Raw genomic sequence first — 23,754 nt, 5'->3', positions numbered from 1 at the left:
TTTCTTTTTTTCCTTTTCTTTCATTTCCATTTTTATGAAGTATCTTTTTCCATCTCTAAGTTCATGGAGTTTAAAAGAAAATGAAACCCTAATAAAATGGCCTTGTGTCTCATTTGAAGATTCCAATCCAATATGCAAATTCATTGAAAAACAATTTAAATGTTTCCTGAGGTTTTTAGAAAATGAAACAAATCAAACAAAACACACATGCCCCCCACCCAAATCTACCAAAAGGATATTAAATTATTACATAACTTCTCTCTGGGTCTCCTCCACTTCCCCGTGCTCACACACACAACAGCTGCTTCCGGAGTCCTTTCCTCTCCCTTCCACTACCTACAGACCCCTCACTATGATTCTCTTCTTCTGCCTCCCTAACCCCTCCTTATCAGATCTGTTCTTTCCTTTTTCATCCCTCTCTATCCTGTCAGTGGGAATCTGCCAACTTCTCATTCTGCTCCAGTTTTATTTCATTTTGCCCGTCACCACCCCACTCATTCTGTAACAGTCCCAGGCACATAACAACAGCCGAGTGTAAGATCCACCGATTTCTTCTTTTTAGAGTGGGTATTGAGGAGGGGTTGGGAGGAGATCGCAAACACTTACATCTGAATATCCTCTTTATTCTCACTAGTGATCCTAATGTTTCATTCCTAGAACTCCCTCCTTGCCTCCTGCTTTGACTCAAAGCAGGCAGTATATGACCAGACCCCTGGGTCAGAAGTGCTATGCAAGATTTCGGGAGGTGTTTTTTTATGCTCATTCCTCTTCGTTGTGTGCCTCTCTCATTCTTTTTCTTTTTCCTAATCACTCGCCATTCCTGGACGACTTCCCACTGCCTCAACATTTCTGTGCTGTGGCAGATGGTCGAGAGTGGAGGGTCCCTCTGACTCTGTAGAGGCTAACGGGGCTCTTTAAAGATGTCCTGGGGTCTTCTGATAGGATTCACAGGCTTTGTGTGGACACAGGGAGACCCCTGGAGGAGGTAGCTCCTGAGGTGAGGCAGGTCCCAGCTGAGGCCCTTCCATTATCATCCAGGTGTAGACGCGGCTCCTGCTGCTGGGTTCACACTTACCTGAGTCCTCTGTGACTGCGGCTTTCTCAGGCACAATCAGTACAGGCTTAAGTTCTTTTTGGATCCACATGAAAGAGAAACATGATCTCTGCCGCCACCTCTGAACGACTCTGTGTTTTCCTAATCACTGTGCCCATATTTCTTGTCTTTGATATGTGTGGATCCATTTCCTTATGTGTTACATACCCCTCTGGTGCCACAGTCCCTGCTGCGACTCTCACACATGCACACGCACATTCACACTCACACCCCTCGGGAGAAAACACCATGTTGCTTGGCTTTTGACAAAGCCAGGATCCCACAGAGTGTGTCCTCTATTCACTGCTTGCCAACAAACCTGACCCTTTGGCAGCTGCAAACCAACCACAGATCTTTGCCTTTTTTCTTCCCCCTCCACTGGCTGGGCCATTTGTAAAGGTGGGTGATGGAGGAAATTCTAACATGCAGCTGGTGAGTGTGTATGCGAGAGTGTGTCTGGGAAAGAGGAAGATATATATATATATATATATATATATATATATATATATATATATATATATATATATATCTCGAGAGAGAGAGAGAGAGAGAGAGAGAGAGAGAGAGAGAGAGAGAGAGGATATCCCTCAGCTGGGTCTATATTTGTATCGCTCATTAGCTCCCTGCAGAGTCAGCAGGGCTAGGGACCAGTCCTACCTCATTGTAGAACTGTGCCCCTGCTGCAGATTGCACTCACCCAGCATCCTTTTTCCTCATCGTGTACTTGTCCCCTTGGGACGAAATCCAGGCTTTGCATTGGCCAAGAAAGACCTGGGGGGAGCACAGGGCTAAGGTGAGATGATCTTGCCCAAATCTGGAACTGCTAGGAGAGTCAGGAAAAGGATCATGACTGAGTGGTTATTGGCATATGGATTGTGGAGTCAGGTTGTCTGGATGTGAATCCTGACCCTGCCTCCTACCAGCTGTGTGACCTTGAACACATTACTCAATATCACTGCATCTCTGTCTCTTCATTTATAAAATGTGGAGGATAATACTGGTGCTACCTCATAGGGCTGAAGTAGTTAACATATGCGTCTTTCATTGTAAGTCCTGCAGAAGCACCTGCTGTTTGTTATTCATAGAACTGATGGGAATAATCCTGTGCGGCTGCACAAAGCCAAGGCCCCATTATTATTACTAGTTGGGTGGGTTTGGGGTGAACTAACCTCTCTGAATCTCATTTTCCCCATTTGTCAAATGGGGACAAAATTAGCTCTCCCACTAGACTGTGCCTTATCGTTAAGCACTGATTTGTGTTTGAAATGAAAATCTATAGTTGATGGTGCCTTTGCTGCAGAAGATTCTGCCAGGATCTGCGTGCTCTGCTCCCGGAACTTTCAAGTTGTGGACCCAAACATTCCAAATATTTAAAAATCCAAGAAGCAGCAGAAAGATAAAGGAGGAAAGCTATTACCCGTTCTCTGGTACCATATGTCATATACTGCAAAGAGTTCAAGAGGAACTTGCTTCCTCTGGACCCATGATTGTTCCAAGGGGACCTGCTTTGACTACCTCAGGAGGGTTAAATGGCTGGCTGGATTTCGGGAGCAGAGGAACGCTGTACAAATCTGGGATGCGTGATGCAACAGAACCTACTGATTTTTTTCATTCCTGCTTCTGCCACTTCTCTGCTGTGTACCCTTTGGCGTCTTATTTAACTTCTCTGGGTCTGAATTTTCTTCTCAAGAGGAAGATTAGGTAAGATATCATAAAAGAATGTGGCACAGAATAGACAATCTGCAAATGTTTGATCCTTGGGGAAAAAATTAGCATCTGGAGTTATCAGGCCAACCACCTTTTAGATCTGGGTTGGTGCTTGGGTCATGGTTTATAAGTGGGATACAGAAATGCCATAGGATGGATACTTGTCTCCATGTAGTTTGGACAGATCAGGTAATGAGAAATCTAAAAGGACCGTAACCAACAGTCTGGGGATAAAAGTGAAGATGGTCTCATGTGGCCTCCCCTGGTGTCTTCTAGGAATTTCTGTGGGGCTATGGGTGAAGTCACTGGGAGCCTGACACTTCAGGTACACTCTCACTTCCCAAGCTCTGAAAGATTCTGTCCTGGGAGGCATTTTAAAATGCTGGTCACACTCCTTGGAAAACTGCCTGCTTTGTTATCTCCACTTAGGTACCTACATTGTCATCTCAAATCTAACAAGTTCAAAATCAAACTCCTGATCTCCACTCAGAGTGTTCCAGATCTTAGTAAATGGCAACTCCATGTCCTGTTTTGCTCTGAGCAAAAAACTTGGAGTCCTCTTTGAGTCCTCTCTACCACTCACACCCCACTTCCAAATCATCAGCAAATCTCATTGGCTTGACCTTCAAACATGTCTGAAATCTGACCACTTCTACTGTTATTCCCTGATCCAAGCTACTGTGATCTCTCTCCTGGGTTATTGCATGTAAGCTCCTAACTGATCTCCTTGCTTCTGCCCTTGACCTCCTACTGAAGCTAGAGTACATCACTCTGTTTGGAATCATCTGCTGACTCCCCATCTTACTCAGAGTGAAAACCAAACGAGTACATTGGCCTAAAAGTTCTAATCAATCTGGCTCCTACAACCTTCTCTCCTAATCTCCCTTCCTTCCTCACTCTTCCTTGCCCCAATGTCCTTCTTGCTATTCCTCCAAATGGATGCATAGGCCCAGAATTCTAGATCATTCTCTTTTCAAACCTCACTCGGTGATTTGAATTTTACTGGACATACTAGGTCCTAAAAGTTGGAGGTCATATTTTGTTAAATCCCCCAAAGGGCAGAGTTCAAACTGTTCTTCTACCTTGCATGCATTGTTCCTTTCTGTGAATTCCTAAAGCACGTTTATATTTTTAATTATTATTTTTAATTTTATTGGGAAATATTGGGGAACAGTATGTTTCTCCAGGGCCCATCAGTGCCAAGTCATTGTCTTTTAATCTAGTTATGGAGGGCACAGCTCAGCTCCAAGTCCAGTCACCGTTTTCAATCTTTAGTTGCAGGGGGTGCAGCCCACCATCCCATGCGGGAATTGAACTGGCAACCTTATCGTAGAGAGCTCGCGTTCTAACCAACTGGGCCATCCAGTCACCCCTCCGGCAGCTCAGAGGCAGCTTGTTGCTTTCAATCTAGTTGTGGAAGGCGCTGCTCACTGGTCCATGTGAGAATCAAACCGGCAACCTGTTGTTCAGAGCTCATGCTCTAACCAACTGAGCCATCAGGCCACCCCCTAAAGCACTTTTATTCTAGAAATCCTATAACTTGATGACTGATTTATACTCTGCTCGGGTATAAATTGGGCTACTTGTATTTTAATTATTGAATTGTAAGAGTTTTTTATGTTCTAGACATAAGCCCATTATCAAACATACAATTTGCAAATACTTTCTCTCATTCAGTGCAGTTCTCTTAATTTTCACAATGACATCCTTTGAAGCACAGAATTTTTTAATTTTGATATAGTTCAAATTTTCTATTGTTTTTCTTTTGTTTGTTGTGCTTTTGATGTCATATCTAAAAAGGCTTTGCCTAATTCAGGTCACAAAGATTTTTCTCCAATATTTTGTTTTAAGAGTTTTATAGTTTTAGCTTTTACATTTCAGTCTGTGATTCATTTTGAGTTACTTTTTTTGTGTATAGTATGAGGAAGGGTCTAACATCATTCTTTTGTATATAGATATATCCAGTTTTCCCAGCACTATTTTTTGAAAAGATTATTCTTTTCCCATTGAGTTTTCTTGGCAGTCTTGTCAAAAACCAATTGACCATAAATGTGAGGGTGTTATTTCTTGACTCTTAATTATATTCCATTCATGTATAGGTTTATTCTTATGCCTTTAACACATTGTTTTGATTATTGTAGATTTATGGTAAGTTTTGAAATTAGAAATTGTGAGTCCTCCAACTTTGTTTTTCTTTCTCGAGATTATTTTGCCTATTCTAGGTTTTTTGAATTTCCATATGAATTTTAAGATCATTTTGTCAATTTCTGCACAGTAGCTAACTGGGATTTTGACAGGGATAGCACTGAATTTGTAGGCCAATTTGGGGTGTATTGTTATTTTAATGATATTAAGTCTTTAGGTCTCTGAATATGAGGTGTCTTTCCATTTATTTAGGTTTAGTTTCTTTCAAGAATGTTTTATAGTTTTCAGAATGTAAGTTTTTTACTTCTTTTGTTAAGTTTATTGCTAAGTGTTTTATTTTTGATGCTCTATAAAAGGGTTAAGGATTTTGATTTTATTTATAAAGCAATGGAAATCATTGAAAGGTTTTAAGCAGGGATGGTCATGACCATGATTAAATTTTTAAAGATCCCTCTGGCTACTGTGTTGAGAATTCATTTAAGGGGGTAAGAACGGATGAAGGAAGACCAACTAGAAGGCGACTGCTGTGGTCCAAGAGAGAGATGGTGGTACCAAGATAAGGACAGTGAATCAGACATAATGAAAAGTAAACAGACTCAAGATGCCTTTTATAATAGAAAGAAACAATAGAATTTAGCAATAGATTAGATTTGGGGTTGTGTGTGAGAAATGTTGTGTAACGGCATGGATGGTGGGGCCATTCATTGTGCTAAGGAGGACTGGAAAAGAACCAATACATGGCCTTTAAGTGACACTTTCATTAGCAATAATTCAATCTAACCCTCATATCATCCTAATTGATTTTTCTAAGATTTCTATGAGGTAGCTAGACTAAGCATTAATGTTCTCACGTAATGGGTGATAAAACTGAGGGCACAATGAGAGAAAGCACTGATTAGCAGTCGGAAAGCCTGGAATTTTGCCTGTGCTATGTTAAGAATTGCTGGGTTCCCTTAGTCCTGTCAGTTAACTTCTCTAATGGTCAGCTTCTTTATCTACTAAATGTGGGTGTCACTGAACTTATTCCTAATATCCCTTCTGTTCTGCCTTCTTTCACTATTATCATTCATTAAGAAATATATGTGGGGTTGAAGTACATGTGCAAAGACACAGTGATGATGGAGTTGGGATGTGAACTCTGATCTCCCAATAGCTAGTCCATTGTTCATTATACCCTATGGTCTCCCATTTATTTTTTCCCACTTGTATTTTATGAGAAAACAATGGATGTCTCCACCTTGCTTACCAATACTGGGTAGTGTGGCCTATACATGGACCAGTATCTATAATTTTAGGTTTTGGCAACAGGGACACATAAATTAAAAATCCCCTGAAGCTGTGATTGTGTTTATGACTGAGTATCTTTAATATGTTGTAAATACTTTTGCTTCGTGCAGCAACACTTCTATTACGACTGTGACTTTAAGTTCTTCCCAAATTTAGAAATGATCTCCTTTATCCTCTGTGGTGGCCACTCTGAAACTTGCTCAATCAAGAATGACTCACAGGTTGCTGCCCACAGACCAGACTTTAGGTATTCAATCGTGAGTGTACCAGAAGCAGTTCTTAATCTCTTATGAAATGTGGTATATGGGAGCAGAAATCCACCTATGGAGTGGGGGAAAATACATACCAAAAAAGTGGTGTGTTGTTGTGCTTAAAAAAGGATCAGTGTGTTCTTCCAGGAGATAAAGGGTGAGATTATTACCTCAAAGCATTGACAAGCCGAGGACTCAGTGCCAAGCAGGAGCTCTGGACTCTGAGCGGGTGAGGACGCCCAGTTAGCTCTGTGCTCAGGTCCATACACATGCTTCCTCCTCGGTGGCCTCTGTAACCTGAATAAGGAAGAGGGAGGAGGATTTGCTTCAAGACCAGCCTTTGAATCTGCTGCCTGAATGAAGGACCAGGGCATACCTGATCTAGTTAGTCTCTAGCAGCTTCTTTCAAACAACAAACAAGCTCAGCATTTACACTGTGTATATAAATTTCCATCACAATAGCTGCCCTGCTTTTATGGAGCTAGAACAATTTGATAGTTAAGATAAAGGGGGAACCCTTTGAAAGAGGAAACTTGCTGAAATAACATCGCTGTCAAAGGGGCACGTTTTGTCCACACATGATCCCTTCAGATGAGTGTCACATCACAGAGAAATACGATAGTGACTCCAAATGGTCACTTCTGCACATTCAGATGCCTGCAGAGCTGTTGGGCCGTCAAAACTCGCCCAGCAGCTGGGCCATGAGCCACATGCTGGGCTGTGTTCAGGCACAAAGAGGTGGAGTGTGTGCAGTGGAGTGAGGGAGACAGGCTCACGCCGATGTGTGGCTCCCCTTGGAGGGAAAGCACAGGCTTTCAGAGTCTGAGAATCCACGAGGTTTCGCAAAATGAATTTCTGAATTGGAAAGAAAAACTAACTATATTCTCTGGAGCAACGAGTTCCCAATTTGATTGTATATCAGAATCATCAGGAACATTTATGAGAATGTGAACTCCCAAGTGCCATCCTGGACTTACTGAATCAGAATCTCACTCATTTCCCTACTCTCCCACCAGGGGGGGAGGGGAGGGCAAGAATCCGAAAAGTTCACACCCCAAATCATTCTGATGATAGGATCGGGGAAACTGCCCTTGGAGAATCATTAATCTGTGGGGTTATCTGGAAACACAGCTCTTGCCACAGACAGAAAAGGGCAGTAATCAGCATTTCTTTGCTCCATGGTTTGTACTTTCTGTGAGGCCAGGCCAATATGTTAGCAGTACAATAAAAGGTCATTATTTCAGGTGAATTGAGAGGACAGTCTGAATGAGAGGATTTTGAAAACTAAAATGAGTGAAGGGAACTTCACTTTTTATGTTTAGTCCTTTAGGTTTCATTTTTTGTCATTTTAAGCTGGAACTGCTTACCAGCTCTTGGTAACTGAGCAGAACTAAGCCCACCCAGTTGAGTCACTAACATTCAGGGGCCAGAGCTCCCATCCGAGATCCATAAAATGGACCCCCAGAATAAACGGGAAGCATTCTCCCCTCTTGTTGTGGGGCTTCTGCCATCTTTGCAATTGCTGCTTCTGATGCTTTTGGATAAGGTTTCCTTGTAGGGCAGGGGCGTGGGGAGGAGGCTGAGACTGAGTGGCACAGGGTGCAGGGAGTTGTTGAAAGGACAGCAGCAGACCCATAAAAGCGGGGGACTGAAAGCTTTGGAGAAGGGGAGGGGAGAGAGCAGAGGGAGGGGGCATTAAAGACAAAGGACAACCTTATAGAAGATCGATTCACCAAGACGGGAAAATAGTTGCTGACTTACTCTGTTCTGCAGGTTGTCTTTAGGGGGCTGAGGGCAGAGCTCACATTCAAGAGACAAAGAGGCACATTGGTGCCTGTTCCTGCTTTCCGACCCTCAAGCTTTACATCAGGTCTCAGCCACCAGAGATGATGGCCTGGGATTGCTTCCACTGGGTCTACGCAGAAACTGATGGAAAGTTCTCCTTCCATTCAGCAAGGTCTCTACCCTAACCAGACCTCCTTGCCTCATGTCTAAATATACATTCCTACTGCATCATAGAAGCTTTGGCCTTTAGTCTTGACAATTCCACTGCCCTTAGTACCTAAGGTGGTTGGGATGACGATTATATTTAATCTCTTTAAAGTGGGCCGCACTGAGCTTCACTGTAGCCTGAGGGTCCCCTATCACCTACTGTTAACTCCTGGATTTACTCCTCCAACCCCTAGACCCTTGCCTTGAGTGTATGGGCTATAAACTTCTGGAGGGCAGGGAGGAGGTCTTCTTCCTCTCTCTTCATCCCAACACCTAACACAATGTTTGGCACTCAGTCAGGGGTTAGTAACTTGTGCTGTACCAGGAACTGAAATGAAGTGAATCTAATATAACTGTCTGGGTAAAATAACACATACATCACCTCGTCAGCCAACAACTGAAAGATCTAGATCAAAACTGTTCTGCAGATATTAGGGATGTATTTTAAATAATTTTTAAAACAATACAGATATTGAGTAAAAGCTTGTACACCATTGCCATAAATAACGTCTATATGCATTCTTACATTCCTTTCCCACAGCAGGCCCTTCTAGACTCTGAGGTCGGAGGCAGAGCCTGGGTGTCCAAGGCAACGCCCCCTGAAGTGGGTGTGAAGAGTCAGCCACACAGCTCTGGAGACATTCCACACCGCTGGGGAGGTCCCAGGCTGGAGGCTCTCCAAGCTGTTGCAGGATGGACTTCACGCTGCCTTTTAACCTACAGCCTCAGCCTCTCCAAATTCAAAGGCCTTTTGAGTGCACTGAAACTGTTCCCCACAATCCATGGGTCTTTCAGATGCTTCATGTTTTCTTTCATGCTTTCACCCAACGATTACTGAGCACGTGCTACCTTCCTGAACTTCCTGGCTGGCACCTGAAGGGGCTTGTGGCTGGTGGCCATTTGCCTGGGTGTGGGACCTCCAGCTCCTGAAACAGACATCTTGGTGGTTTTTTTCTTTATCTGGGAGAAGGCCCAGAGCTGTCTCACAGCTGTGTGTCACCCCTGCTTTCTTTCAGCTATCTCAAGGTTTGAGAGAGGCTCAGCCTCCTTCTTATGTCAAGATTTCCAATATGTTAACTAATAAAGATGCCAAAACAGACTAACAAAAATTATGGCATAGTTTTTACATTTACTTTTAAGAAACTGGTGTTCTTAATAAGAAATGTTACCATTTGTTGATTTTTATACACAACAAAATATGACTGAAAAACATTTGACTGATGTGAAATATCAAAAAATTTATAGCAAAATCATGTAACTTTAAATATTGATGATCATGACTATAATGAGAATATCATAACCATTATGATTTAAATAATTGCTACATTCTATTCATAATCTATTGATTAAATTCTAAAAGTAGACCCAAAATGTCCCATCACAAAAGGTAGTGTCACACAATATAAATGTGCTAATTATGGGACAATTATAGGAAACATAGAAAATAGTAATTTAGACTACATTAGGGAGAGTCTGGGCCTGGGAATATTGAATGATGACATCTTTCCATTCTCTCATTTTATCTCTGCCATAAGCAAAAGTTTAAAATTGTGGCTTTTTGTGATGGTATGGCACGGAATAAATGGATTCCGCTGTCCCTCCCTCCCTGTGACAGCATTATGACAGGTCCTGCCAGCAGCCAGCCCAGCTGCAATGCAGCAGCCAAGGCCCAACATGCCAGCCACTGGATGCAGAAGGCTCACAGCTTTATGACCGTGTCTGTGGCAGGGATATGTCCCAGCAGAGAAGCACGAGTTCCGTCCCCGGGTCCCTTTATCATCTGCAAGCATTTGGCTTTCAGTCCACTTTCTTCCCAGCAGCCAGCCCCTATTTCTCTTTGCTTTCCCTCAGACTGTTGGAACAATTTGCCAGCAGGGAAATACCGGAGGGTTTACATCCTGTCCTTAACCAAAAAACTGACTGGCTCAGAGTTACAAATACCCCAGCTCTCTTACTCCCAATTGGAATAGCTCAGACTGATATTGTCTCCAGAGCTCACTTTTGAGACTTTCCTTGATGTTGCAACTTTATGTTGGCCTATTTCCATTCCTGGTTCCTCTTCCTCGTTCCCTGACCAGCTTTCCCAGGAATCTTTCTTAATAAAGCACTTCACATGCATCTCTGTCTCACCGTCTGGAGATCTCAACCTAGGACAGGAATTTAACCCTGCTACTTACAAGGTACTGGTCCTATTTGAACCTGTTTCCTTATCTGCAAAATTGAGATAGACATACCAACTTTCTAAGGCCACTGTAAGCATTAGAGATCATGTATATAAAGTATCTTGCACAGTCAGTTGCAGTACTTGTTAGTTATTATTAGCTATTTCCCCAAGGCCTTAGGCTCACTCACCCCTGCCATGGACAGTCTTCTCTAGGGCTGGAGCAAGCAGGACTGTAAGAGCTTATTTATTGCCCTAGGATTGAGCCCATGGCCCTTTCAACTTAAATGGGTCTGAGTAACTCAGCTGTGAGTCTTTTAAAACCCTTAGCATAAATCAGGATATAAGAACATGATTAGCGGTGTGGGTGCCAGGAGAGGATTCAGGATTTTATCTTAATTTCTTTCAGGGTTGTATCCTAACCATGGAAATCTTGAGTTTTTGGTTTTTTTTTTAACAAGGTTTATTTGACAAGAGAGGCCTTGCTTCATTCCAGTCTATCGCTGTGTTTTGGAGCCTCTTTGGGGCCTGTGAGTTGGTGACAAGCTGTCCCGGCCAGGATTCCCATGGGGGAAACTGGGCCCGAATGAGAATCAAATGGCCCTATGCTCAGGAAACTCTCAGAATTTCTCAAGTTGTGTGCAATATCAGGTAGGCAAATCCAAGTGATTCATTTCCTCTTTCTCCAGCCAGAGTTATAGGGATCTAATACTAAAAGATCCACTCTCATGCTCTGTCCCTAGCTGTTTCATTTTCTTGGACTCCTTCATTTCACTCACTTCATTCTTCCTAGACTCAGAATATAATTCCCTTAGGTCAACTGCCCTAAGCATCTATTCTCTGAGGTCTTAAACATCTGCTTTGGGTTGCTACCTCAACTCCCAAAGAAATCCCCTTTGCTGTTAATTGGAAACGCAGATGGTATAAATAACAATTTAAAATGAGTCAGAGACAGCCTGATAAAATCATATGCATTGGGCAGACGAGATGGTTACTCAGGAAAGGGGCTGGCCTGGGCAGGTGGTGGGAGAAGGTTGTCTGAGTATAAGAAGTGAGAACAGCAGGACAGTGTGTCTGAGTGTTAGAGAGCTGTCTCAACAACAGTTTGACTTGATTCTGGTAGCACAGCCTGTAGAACACACCACATACTTTGCTGCCTTAAGTGCAAAGGCTGAGAAAAACAGCTCTTGCCAGTGAGCAGTGAGAAGAAAAGGCAAAGGGATGCGTTGTCTGATTCTAAGACTCTAAGACCGTGAACAAGTGCTCATATGCCATCAGTGGTCTCCCCTCTGGACAAAACTCCATGTTTTCATAGCAGAAATTTCCTGGGAGGAAATCTAAAAGTAAAAAGAAGTTGGGGCAGATTGGTACAATGTTCTCCCACCTAGAATGCTTCTTTTAGAAAGTGCTTTCTGACGGGCTGTAATCTCTGTAGTGTGAGCCCCTCAAGTTGTTCTGGCCTGTTTTCTGTCCTCTGAGGGAGGGCGGGCCAGATAAGCCCTGTGGCAAAGGAAAGCTGAAGAGGGTCTTAAGGATGGAGCTTCATTCCCAAGGCAGAGCAGGATTTGGCTGAGAAAAAATGCACGTTGTTTAGAGCAGCACCATGTACCTTCACCCCCACCCCCCAGCCCTTGACTTTTGAGGATTATGCTCAGGGGAAAGGTTACAAATTCGCATCCTGACTCCTTCCTCCACGCCACAAGGATTAAGTGTTTAGCTTCAGGTCCCAACTGCGAAAGTGCACCTGAGATACACACCACCTTGCCGTCACCGACTCAGGGCAAAGGGTCAATGAAAGCAAAGTCAAAACCAGGAGAGGGTTTCCATTTCCTCCAACGACATTTACAAAGGGAGTGCTGCTGCCAGGGGCATAATAAGGATGTCAGTCCTGGAAGCCCATCTCACGTTACTGATGTGATGCTGATGGAAGCCATCATAACCCTCTCTACCACTGTGTGTACACAACACTCTTCATACCTGTCAAGTCCCCCTGTTTGCCCAAATCATTAACTGGTCGGTCCTTAGTTCCTCCTAATCACCATTAATCCTATGTATTGTATGTGTATTATGGGGCTCTGCCTTATTTTATTTCCAGGGCCACCTATTTGTTATTATTACATTGTGTTTTGCATGGAAACACGGCACATGGGTAGGCAGGGGTTACTTCCTGTTTCTCGGACATCCATGCATCCACCTGACCTTGCTGGCTCTGCTCTGAGCCTTCTTTTTCTTGCTCATGTGAAGCCACCAGTTTGGTTAACAGCAAGTCTAGGCAAATAATTTGTATCCATTAACAGAGCATTTACACAGATACACAGATGTTGTCCTAAGACTAAGGGACTCATTCCTTTCAGGAGGGTTATACGGCTGCCAAATGACAGGGGTTTGTAAAAAAAAAAAAGACCCCATTGTTTATTTTATGCCTAGGCAGGTCCACAATGAGCAGGAAGTTGTCACAGTACAGTTGTGACATCTGTCTCCATTAGTTACTATGGGGTGGAGGCAGCTAATGGGTGCAGTTTCTTCCTGTGGGGACTGCTGGAGAATGCCCAGGCTCTCTCCGACACCACAACATGGACCTCAGGGCAGGAAATGGCCTTCTATACTCCAGCCTCAACTGAGTGAGCACTCTTTCTAAAGCTGCTGGTGGAAGGCCAAGACTATTTTATGGATCACTTGGGATGCTGCTTAGGGGAAATCTTTGCAGATGAACTGGTCTGTATTCTGAGGTGTCAGTCTGAGTTCAGTTCAGGAAAAATACAGTCTCAAAACTACTTGGCCTCCCTCTCAAAGTCTCTCCATAGCAGACTCTCTTGGTGACGCTATGTCTCTACTTATATTAGATTGACAGGTTGTATGGCATTTTTCAACTCTGATCTGCTAACTTCTGATTACCACTGTGAGACAGGTTTGAGGAGTTGTCCAGGGGCCTCTTTGGCCCTTCCTTGGCCACTTTGTGGCAGCCCTGTTCTGGGTTTATAGAAACCAGATAGGGGGATAGATGAAGGAACCTGCTAGGTGGGGACCCAGTTATCCTCCCAGGCCAGGACTATATGTGGCTACAGCAGCTGCTTGCTGGGAACTTGCAGCTCTGTGAAAATTCAACCCTGTCAATGGTATCAACAGGAGGCAAGGTTCAGGGACCCCTACGTGCAGGGACCCCTACACCATCTTATCAAACTCATACTAATGTCGTTCTACGGCATGATTTTACTAAGAGGGGAAATGGATGGGAAACAGCTAGAGTGTGCCTTACACCTAAATCGATTCCTAAAAATGGCATCATAAAACATCCTGTCACCAACTGATCAAATGGAAATTCATTTCCCATAAGAACAATCTTACATTTGAGAGGTATATAATGTCCCTGAATAAAGACTTGGATAAAATGTAACTCGACTAACTCTAGTGACCTGTATGTCTCGCAACCCCCTTGGAGATCGTCACTCATTGATTCCTAGCGCCATTTCCCCACTTTGCTCCACTGCTCCTCATATTAACAACTGATCTGGCTCCCCTTTTCTTTATCTTATAGCCTCTGCTTGCTCGGGACTTTGGTCTATTTACCTTCTACTATCAACTCCCAAATGTTCTCTCTCTCTCTCTCTCTCTCTCTCTCTCTCTCTCTCTCTCTCTCTCTCTCTCTCTCTCTCTCTCCTGAGTCCAGATGCTCCCAGAGTGAGAATCTCACTGTACCAGTTAGCCAATGTCCTTCTTCTTGGCCATCTCTAGCATACCGACTGTCAGCCAATCTAAGGTTTGGTGTTAGCTGTTCTTAGGTCAAGTACCTGTTCCCAATTTAATCACTATTTGTCAAAATAGTGGAGCTCATTTGGGGTGATTTTTGAAAAACTAACCCCATAGAAGGGTGTTATGGGTATGTCAGTCTTTCTTAGTTATACTAACTCCTCCCTTCAGCAGGCTGACTTGAAACCTTATTAATGTGCTTTCAGAACACTAGAAATGGATGCAATCAAGTTGCCCTTAGAAGCATTGTTACATGAAACAATGGCTAAGATAGGCATAATTTACTGGGGTTTGAGTAAATTAATAGAACAGAGAATGTAAAATATGGAAAACTAGAAGAGGGCAGGTAGTTAAATATTTGTGACCCAACTATTCCGTTGGTCTATTGCTACCTGAAAAATCATATCAAAAGTCAGTGGCATCAAGCAACAACCCTTTTATGATGCTCACAGATTCTGTGGGGCAGAAATTTACATAGGACACAATGGATGGCTTGTGCCTGTTCTACAATATCTGGAACCTCATCTGGGACTGACTAGAACAGCTGGGGACAGAAATCATCTGCAGATTTCTTCATGCAAATGACTGCTGCCTGAGCTGGGATGACTGAAAGGGTGGGCTCAGCTGGGACTGTCAACCAGAGCACCTCTACACAGCCTTTTTGCATGGCTCAGATTCTAAGAGTAAGCCAGCAAGTAAGGTGGAAGTCCCACGACCTTGCATGACCTAACCTTGGAGGTCATATAACATCACTTCCACCATACTCCATTGGTCAAAGCAGGCACAAGCCCACCCAGATTCATGGGGAGGGGACATAAACTCCACTTCTCAATGTGAGGAATTGGTGGCCTTGTCTTAAAAAGGTCACACCAAGGATCAATTTTTTCTTTCCCTTAAGGGTCACCTCCCTCTAGCATGCTTGGGAAAGGGAGGTTATCTCAATTTAGCTCCCAAATTGTCATGTAATAGCCAGCAGCTCATCCATAAAGTGTGTCTTTTCCAGCTCCACTGAGGTCACTAATCCTTTTGCTGAGAATCTTGGCATCCAATAATGGATTGTGGTTTCAGTGTTGAAATTCTGCTATCTCCTCAAGGGTCTCCATGGAGAGGGCAGGCAATAGGGTAGGCTCCATTTCTTACTTTCCTTAACATAATCCACATTGGTGTGTATTTTGTCAAAGACTGAGAGAACCAGAAAGAACAACAATACATAAAGAAAGGCATTGAAAACTACATGATGACAATGATTTTGCCCAGATTACAAATGAAAAGTCCTCAAGGAGTTAACAAGGAGTTGATCACTAATTGATCACCTAGACCAATGCCTGGCAAAAGGCACAAATAAATATATATTGAATGACTGAGTTGAATGATTAAATGATTGAGTTGATATTTGAAATAAAAGCATAAATGGGAACTGTGTAAGAAATGATTATAAGAAATGTCATGGTTTAAACCAGGTCTCATTAAAAACATGTCTATCTTACTTGCTGCACACAATTATTATCACAAATAGCACTTGACTGTTTTTTAAAAATATTACATAGTTGGTTCATAACTTATATAACTTTCAATTTGTCACTATGACATGGAGTCGTCATCTCCAGACTGGATAGCAATTAGTGTCTTATACAATAGTACAGAAATAGTACTGAACTTCCCCATTGGCCTTGAAAAGTCCAGGTATCTATTTATATTTCTACCTACATGGGTGTAAATCTCTGCCTTCCACCTGTGTGGTAGCAGTGGTCCTGGTGAGGCTCCAGGACTCATTGTACAGAGCTGACAACTGCTGCTCTTCCCTGGGTCGATGGCATTTCTGCTAATGGATTCCCTGCTGACTGACTCTACATCCATTTGCAGGGCCCTTCTCTCCTACCTGCCTCCACTTTAAAGAATAGAAAATCTAAATACTTGCTTTCTCAGCCTCCCTCAAAGCTAGGCTTTGCTATGAGATGAAGTTGTCAAGAATGAAATACAAGCAGAAGAACTTCTGCTCAGTTGCAAGAATTCCTGATCAAAGGGACAGATGTTGCTAACATCAACATCTCTTATTTTCTTGCCTTGAATGTGGATGTGATGGGTGGAGATGCAGCAACCATCTTGCAATAGTGGAGCAATAAGCTGATGCTCTATGTTGGTGAAGCAGATGGTAAAAAGTGTCTAGGTTCTTGTTACCATAGTGACCAGCTCTGGACATTGCCTACTTTAGGATTACTTGTTATGTGAGTAGAGTAAATCCCTGCTTGTTTAAACTTGGGTTTACTATTAATTTCTGCCAAGCATTCCCCACTAATAAAGTTAAATAAGCTATTTTTAGCCTGGTACCTAATCGAAATCTAACTATACCCTTAATCTAAATCTAATATTAATCTAAATATACCCTTAATCTAAATATGAATCTAATCTTAATCTGAATATAAATATTTTAGGAAGGGGCCCAAATTTAAGGGGTAACAGTCTTTCCTGTTTGCACATCTTGTTTTTCTAATGAGATCACAAATAGAAATTTATCATAACACCACTTCAGATATTTATAAATCTAAGGGTGACTTGGTCCTTCCATCGTACTTCACGGCAACCCCCCCAAAATAAAACAAAACCCTCATCCTATGTTTTTCACATTTTATCACATAGAAATCTTTCAAAAATGTGACTCATTTTTCAGAAAAGTAGAAATATCCCTTTTCCCAATTTCTAGTTGGTCTAAGATCTAGACACTCTCTCCCAGTTAATAAAGCTACTTTGGAATTAACTAATTAATGACAGACTATATCAGCAAACAATGTGAAACCTCCAGGCTCCTATGCTATGATTGTATATCTATAACAAATGAGATGGACAGAACAATAAGTCTTTTGGCCCATCATCCAACTTTAAATGAAATTGTTTATACTATATTATTAAATGCTAAGTGAAAATGCAGAAATACTTCCAAATTCTGTATGTGAAGCCTCTGAACCGCTTAGCTCTTTTCATCTCTAGGAATTAGGGGAGCCTAAAGCTTTGACCAAAACCACGAAGGAAGCCCTTCCACCTCTGTCTCTCCTTCTTTCTCCTGCCTTTTCCCTCAGAGCCCAATGTTAATAGGTTGCACATGCTGTTAACTGAACCTCCATCCCTCCCAAAATCAACACTGCCAAGACGCCCTGACTTTCAGCGTGTCTCACCAGTTCCTGGCTTTGGTTTCATGGGATCTGAAGCACTCTCACATGAAACCGGGGAGATCTGCAGTGCAGCACTGTGGAAAATGTGAAACATCAGGCATACGATGTATTTTTCAAATCTGGACTCTGTAACCGAAACTTGGCTTGTTTGCTGTCTGGCTGATAAGGATGGATGAGAGATGAAGACTTTGCTTTGCTGTCTCCACAGTAGATTTGGAGCATTGATTTTAAAAGGGACATTTCAAGGGAAAGGGGATATTAAACTGGACTGTATTTTCTTTTCTACCTATTTGTAATCACTGCCAGAGTTGGAGCTGCCTGGACACAAAGATGGCCAGGAGCTGGAGGTGGCGGTGAGGCAGGCAGAGAGTGACCGGATCTCAGACTCCAAACAGGTCAAAGCCTTGGGAAAAGTACTGATGGCATTCTATCTGACAGGGAAATATGTCTGTCTGTGGTGGCTGTCTCCCTAGAGGGGGGAAGAGATGCTCCAGCTGAAAAATGGCCTCATCTGTCTTGAGCAGGCCTACTGTTTTTAGGCACTTACAGCTGTTTTTTTGTGTCAAAAAAAAAATTCTTGCTTTTGACCTTTCGAGATGGGTAGGATCGTGCACAGTATTTTCATTAGTTTGTGATGTGCCTGCTTTGCCTCTATAGAGGCAGGATGTCATATCTGTCATGTCTGTTCAGGGTTTTACAGTCTCTTATTGATTACTCTTCACAGACCCCATGAGGGAACCAGGGTCTGTAAGCATGAACTGGCAAGCTCATGTTTTATTTAGCTCACCTGAGTGCATAGGGCTTCTTTTCTTCTGACATTCTTTTGTTTGCAAATGTTTACATATCTATGCAAACATTTCCCAGATATGTTTTGGTGGTCCACTCATTATGAAAATCATTAATTTTGACCATGACTCTTAAAAAGAAATACAATTAACATCATAAACTAGTACTTCTTCTAAACCTTTTTTCATGTAATGTACTCCAATAGTTTCTATTTTATTAAAAACAAATGGTGGTCATGACCACTAAATTTATTTCATGACTCACTAAGGAGTGGCAACTTGTAGTTTAAAAAACATTGGGATCGTATAACTCATTTCAAAGGACAAATGGTACCTTTGAATTAGAAGATGCTTCTACCCTACTGAAAGTAATGGTGTAAAACTAAATTCACTGGTGTTAAAAATTACCCGTGCTATTCATGGGAGACAGACCTCTAAGATGGCCCCCAATGATTCCTGTCTCAGGGTATTCACACCCTTACTTAGTCCCCCCCTCTTTAATAGACTGGGCCCACTAACTTACTACTAATTAATAGTATATATATGTAATAGTAAGAGTGATGGGATGTCATTTTTGTGATTGGTTTAGGAAAGACTGTGACCACCATCTCGCTTACACACTCTCTCTAGCTGGCACTGTTTCTGGATCTTCTCATATGCTTTCTCTAATCAATTCAGCTGGAGATGATAGTGTGACAAGGAATGGAGGGGGCTTCTGACCAATTGCAGGTCATTCCTCAGTTGAGCCTTCACATGAGGCTACAGTCCCAACCAATACCTCGATTATAGTCCTATGTCAGACCCTCAGCCAGAGATTTCAGCTAACTGATGCCTGGATTCTTGACCTACAGGAACTGTGAGATAGTGACTGGTTGTTTTAAGCAATGAAGTTTGAGGGGGAAATTTGTTATGCAGCAATAGGTAACTAACTACATTTTGGTGAAACATAAGACTGGAGTTTGCACTTGTGGCTTTGAGATAGTGTCCCTTTTGCCTTCATGCACACAGTGCAAAGGACATTTACATATTTGTCTTTGCTTGGAAATGTATCACTAGCCTAGTCATTGACAAAGAAGCTTTTGAAATTTGCTTCTGAAGGTCAATGACTAAAGATTCCTTCAGCAAAAAGAAGATGGGAATGTTTAGAGTTATCTGTAATTTTAGTGTTAAGCACTAGTTTTTAACAGGAGGACTCCAGGGGAGAATATTTGGAGAAAGACAAGGTAAGTTGCTTGATTTGACAAATAAGGGTTTTTCTGAACCACACAGGATTTAGACATTTGTGAAAAACACAATTGTCTGGAGTTGCGTCATGAATATGCATTCAGATGCTGGAATGCCATGGCATTCAGTCCTTAGACATCTTTTCTTTTTTACCTACATTCACTACCTGAGTATCTCAGCCAGTCTGATGGTCTAGACTATCCAAATGCTGATAACAACCGAAAAATATGTCTCAAGTTTGGACTTTTCCCTTGAATTCCAGATTTGTCTCTCTCACTGCCTACTCAACATCTCCATTTGGATGTCTAATAAGTACCCCAAACTTAACACATCAATTTTTAAGTCCTCACTCCCCTCCCACTCTCTTTCCTGTCTTAAAAATGACAATTCCATTCTTTGCTGCTCAAGCCAAAAAATCTTGGAATATTCTTGACTCCTGTCTTTTTTTTCACAACCTACATCTAATCCATTAGCAAGTCTCATTAATTCTTCCTTTAAAATAATCCAGGATCTGGCTGCTTCTCGGACAATGGGTCTTTTACATCATTCCCCTTGGTCTCCCTGCTTCTGCCTTTGCATACAGCCCATTCTTAACAGAGCATCCAGGGGGATCTTACTCAAGTGAAAGTCAGATCCTGTTACCTCTGCTCACAAGGCTGCAATGGCTCTACCTCACTTGGGTAAAAAGCCCAAGTCCTTACAAAGGGTTCATGAAGCCTGATTTAAACTGCCCCTGCTTCCACTCTGACCTTCACTGCTGCCACTTGGCCCTCTCCCTCATTCCAGTCATGCTGGCCTCTTCTTTCTGGGTTTCCATGGCTGCTGTGAATGCTTTTTTACCTCATATATCCACATGGATCAGTCATTCAGTTCTTTCACATCTTCGCTCGAACACTACAGGGCTTGCTTGACTACTTCATTATAAATTGTAATCACCTATCCCCTACTCCCAGAACATTCTGTCCCTCTTCCTTAGTGATATGGAGAAAAATCCCAGTAGTATTTTTCTCCATATCACTTCCACAGCATATGCTTTACACTGAAACACCCTATATTTATTGTGTTTCCCAACACTACAATATGGACTCCATGAAGGCAGGCATTTTTGTCTGGTACCTCAATGCCTAGAACAGTTCTTGGTTGAGACTAGATATCGCTAACTACTCACTGACTGAGTGGATGCAAAGCTCTTTTCTCACCAGCCTTTCTTTGCTTTTCCATCCACATTACCAGTATTCATCTGCGAGTCTGTGAGCACCAAACGCTCAAGAGAATCCGGCGTAGAGATTGGTCATGAAGAATATTTACACATTTTGTCTTGAATTGCAAATCATAATTGTGTAGTCTGATTTCCTTTAGGCATGGCCTTATTTCTTTCAGCTTTCACCTTATACAGTGGTGATAAACAACTGCACAAAAGAAAAGCTTCTGGGGTCTCAATAGTCTGAAAGAATTTGAAGAATATTGAATTCAATGGCGATCTAGTCCTTGAAAGTGATATTTCTGTATGCAGTAGGCATGAATGCACATGTTCGAAGGGAGTTAGTGAAAAAAAAGGGAATAGTAAAGCCTTGAGAACTAGGTTTTAGAAATTTTTTTAGACCTGACTCATCTTTAAACTTTGGAAAGTCTCAAGACACCCCATCATTAGCATGTAGTGATTGTCTTAAAATATGTATGTGCCTTTTCCCTAGACAGGACTGTTTATAAATAATACTAGAATTGATTAATATCAAAAGACCTGCCTAAATAATGGAAAGGAATGCTACAGAATGAAGCCAGGAGCCATGGACACTGCAGCCCACATTCTTTTCTGAAGGCATCATGCTTTAGGGGAGGAACAAAGGCCTGTTTGCTGAATTAGAGATGGGGTGGCAATCAGAACTTTGAATTTCTTGGCATTCGCTAGTTTGAGGCTTAACCTTCTGAATAGTTGAGTGTAATTACATGTGGTTTCTTAAAAGAGCCTCAAACAAAGCAAATCATTTAAGGAATGTCTTAAAAGACGTATCATTTAGAGAAACTACGCTTTAGTCCCTCCAGACCTGACTATACCTTTAAAGAGATCTCTCATGAATTGCTGGAATTTTCAATAGCACAAAAGACAATAATCCTATGAACTCAAATTTCTCCTGACTCATGCTATCCAGACTACCCAAAATGTTCCTTCCCAATAATTCTCTTAAATGCATAATTTCAAAGCAAAATTCAGCCTTGAAAATATGCAACCAGACCTCATTTACCATGGAGACTGAAAGAAAGCAAGTGGGGCCCACTGGGCACAGGGTGGTGAGTATACTTTAGGAAAGATGTTTTAATGAAAGGACACACACAATAGTACAGTATTTCATTTTTGCAATCACTTGGAAAGGGGCTAATTTGGGTGTTTAAAAATGTATAGATTTTTTTTTCAGACTTGTGCCTCATTTTTAATAATGTCTTACTCTTATCAATGTCTAATATTTATTGAGCACTTTCTATGTGCCAGGCAAAGTGCTTTACATGGATAACTTCACTAATTCTTATGGCAGCTCTAGAAGGTAGAGACCATTATCATTCCTATTTTACATGAGAAAAATGGGGGGGTAGGGGGTAGTAAGGTTAAATGATTTGCCCAAGTTAGTCTACTATGTAAATTGTGAAACCAGTCCATACTCCAGGCTATTTGACTGGAATCCTGCTCTTAAACACCCAGCTGCTTGAGTCCCAATAAGCCCCATTCAGCCCACCACCCTCCCCTGTCATCCGAGATAATTGCATTGAGCGACTAATGGCACTTCGGCAGCCCCCTCCCTCCCAGGGGGGTCTGGATGGAGCCAATTCCATGAGGTTCCACTGTCTGGAATAGTCTGTGGCCTGTCTCCAAGTGCATTGGTTTGCCTATGCCTTTAACCTAGTGACACAGAATGTACAGCATGGACTTGTTCCTCCTTAAATGGCCAGCAGACGGCTTTAATAAGTGGGGGTGGAGCCAACACTTGTCAGAGGCCTATATGCTTTTGGAATAGTATTTCCAAAGATGTGATTAGATCCTTAAGGATTTATTCTAATACTTTGCATTCCCAAATCACCGTCCTGTGGTTTCATATCCCATTTCACTTCCCCAGAGGTCATTCCTGTTCCACTCTGTTTGTGGCCCAAAAGGGTTATTAGCTGACTCTGAGGCTCAGAATAGTGGAAGGCCAGGTGGGTGAGGACTGGTTGGTTTCCTGGCACAATATCCCAAGGCATTGGCTATGGCTCTATGAGCCATACTCACCCAAACGGAGAGATCAGTGCTTGCAAACCTATATATGTGTGTGTAGGCGGGTGTGCAGATGTTTGGGTGGGAGGAGGTAGTGCAGCATAGTTGTCAAACCTACAGTTATTTTTAAGAGACAAAGAACTCATAAAGTATAGGCATGCACACAAATCTTATTGTAAGCAGTACTACTGAGTCCCTGCTGTGTGTCAGACATTGTGTAGAGTGATAGGGATAAAATCATAAGCAGAAGACACAGGTCCTGGCTTCTTGGGGTTTCCAGTTTACTGAGGGAGATAAAAGAAAAGGAAACCTGTACCTGTGGTTTGTGCTCTGAAGGAGAGGAACCTAGTGTGATAAGAGCATAAATAAGGGAATTGAACCTAGTCAGGGAGGTCAGGGCAGGCTTCTTGAGAACTTAAGGCTTGAGCTGAGCTCTGAAGGAAGAGAAGATGTGAACTAGACAAAGGGAAAGGCAATCTTTCTGGGCCAGACTCCAAAACCTATCAGGGCCACGTGGCGGGACGGAGTGTGGCGTGAACCTCTCTGACTACAGGGAAGTAGTAGAGGAAAGAGTAGCTTTCTGCCTCTGGTGGCACCCTCTTGGCCCACACCCTCTCTAGAGCTGTCATTTATGTGGTTTTTCTCTCCCCTCTGAAGTTGTGGCCACTCCAACTGGTAGTTAGGAGCAGTCAGCAGGAGCCCAACAATTTAGCAAAGCCAATTCTGTCTCCTTCAGAATTAGCTACAGAAGATTCAATCCTGAACCTTCACTCCAATATAGTTTTTAATTATTCCTGAGTGTCTCCTCCAACCACTATGGGAAATGTTTCCTTTTTAAAGTCGTTATCTGGTTGGAGAAACTGCTGATGCAGAAGCAGAAGGCAGGCCCCAGTTTTCCCCTTGCCAGCCGTCCTTGCCTTCAGTCCCGTTACAGATGGGACAGATGCCATT

General features: G+C 42.5%; 1 protein-coding gene and 1 long non-coding RNA gene across 5 annotated transcripts in view; one reads left to right on the top strand and one right to left on the bottom strand.

Annotated features, from left to right (window-relative positions):
• Nucleotides 1-23,754, top strand: part of LOC109445683 (uncharacterized) — a 296,083-nt gene that overhangs the window by 237,660 nt on the left and 34,669 nt on the right. The window lies entirely within an intron of this gene.
• Nucleotides 1-23,754, bottom strand: part of LOC148758485 (uncharacterized) — a 32,076-nt gene that overhangs the window by 6,300 nt on the left and 2,022 nt on the right. Inside the window, exons 2-3 of one of the 4 annotated variants that reach the window (XR_016020637.1) lie at nt 6,654-6,780; nt 1,791-1,913 (exon numbers count right to left, since the gene is read on the bottom strand). Coding sequence is in view for 2 of the 4 variants with exons in the window: in XM_088796571.1 (XP_088652697.1) it covers nt 1,791-1,916; nt 6,654-6,780 (253 nt within the window). In the remaining 2 variants the exon portion in view is untranslated. Of the gene's footprint in view, nt 1-1,790; nt 1,917-6,653; nt 6,781-23,754 lie in introns of all 4 variants that reach the window. The other 3 variants (XM_088796571.1, XM_088796570.1, XR_016020638.1) reach the window with 3 other exon arrangements.

The sequence above is a fragment of the Rhinolophus sinicus genome, chromosome 3, assembly GCF_057876585.1.
Source record: "Rhinolophus sinicus isolate RSI-liver-muscle chromosome 3, RSI-T2T, whole genome shotgun sequence".
Taxonomy (NCBI): Eukaryota; Metazoa; Chordata; class Mammalia; order Chiroptera; family Rhinolophidae; genus Rhinolophus; species Rhinolophus sinicus.
Note: the sequence above shows the minus strand (reverse complement) of the source record. Positions and strands in the feature narration are given on the sequence as shown.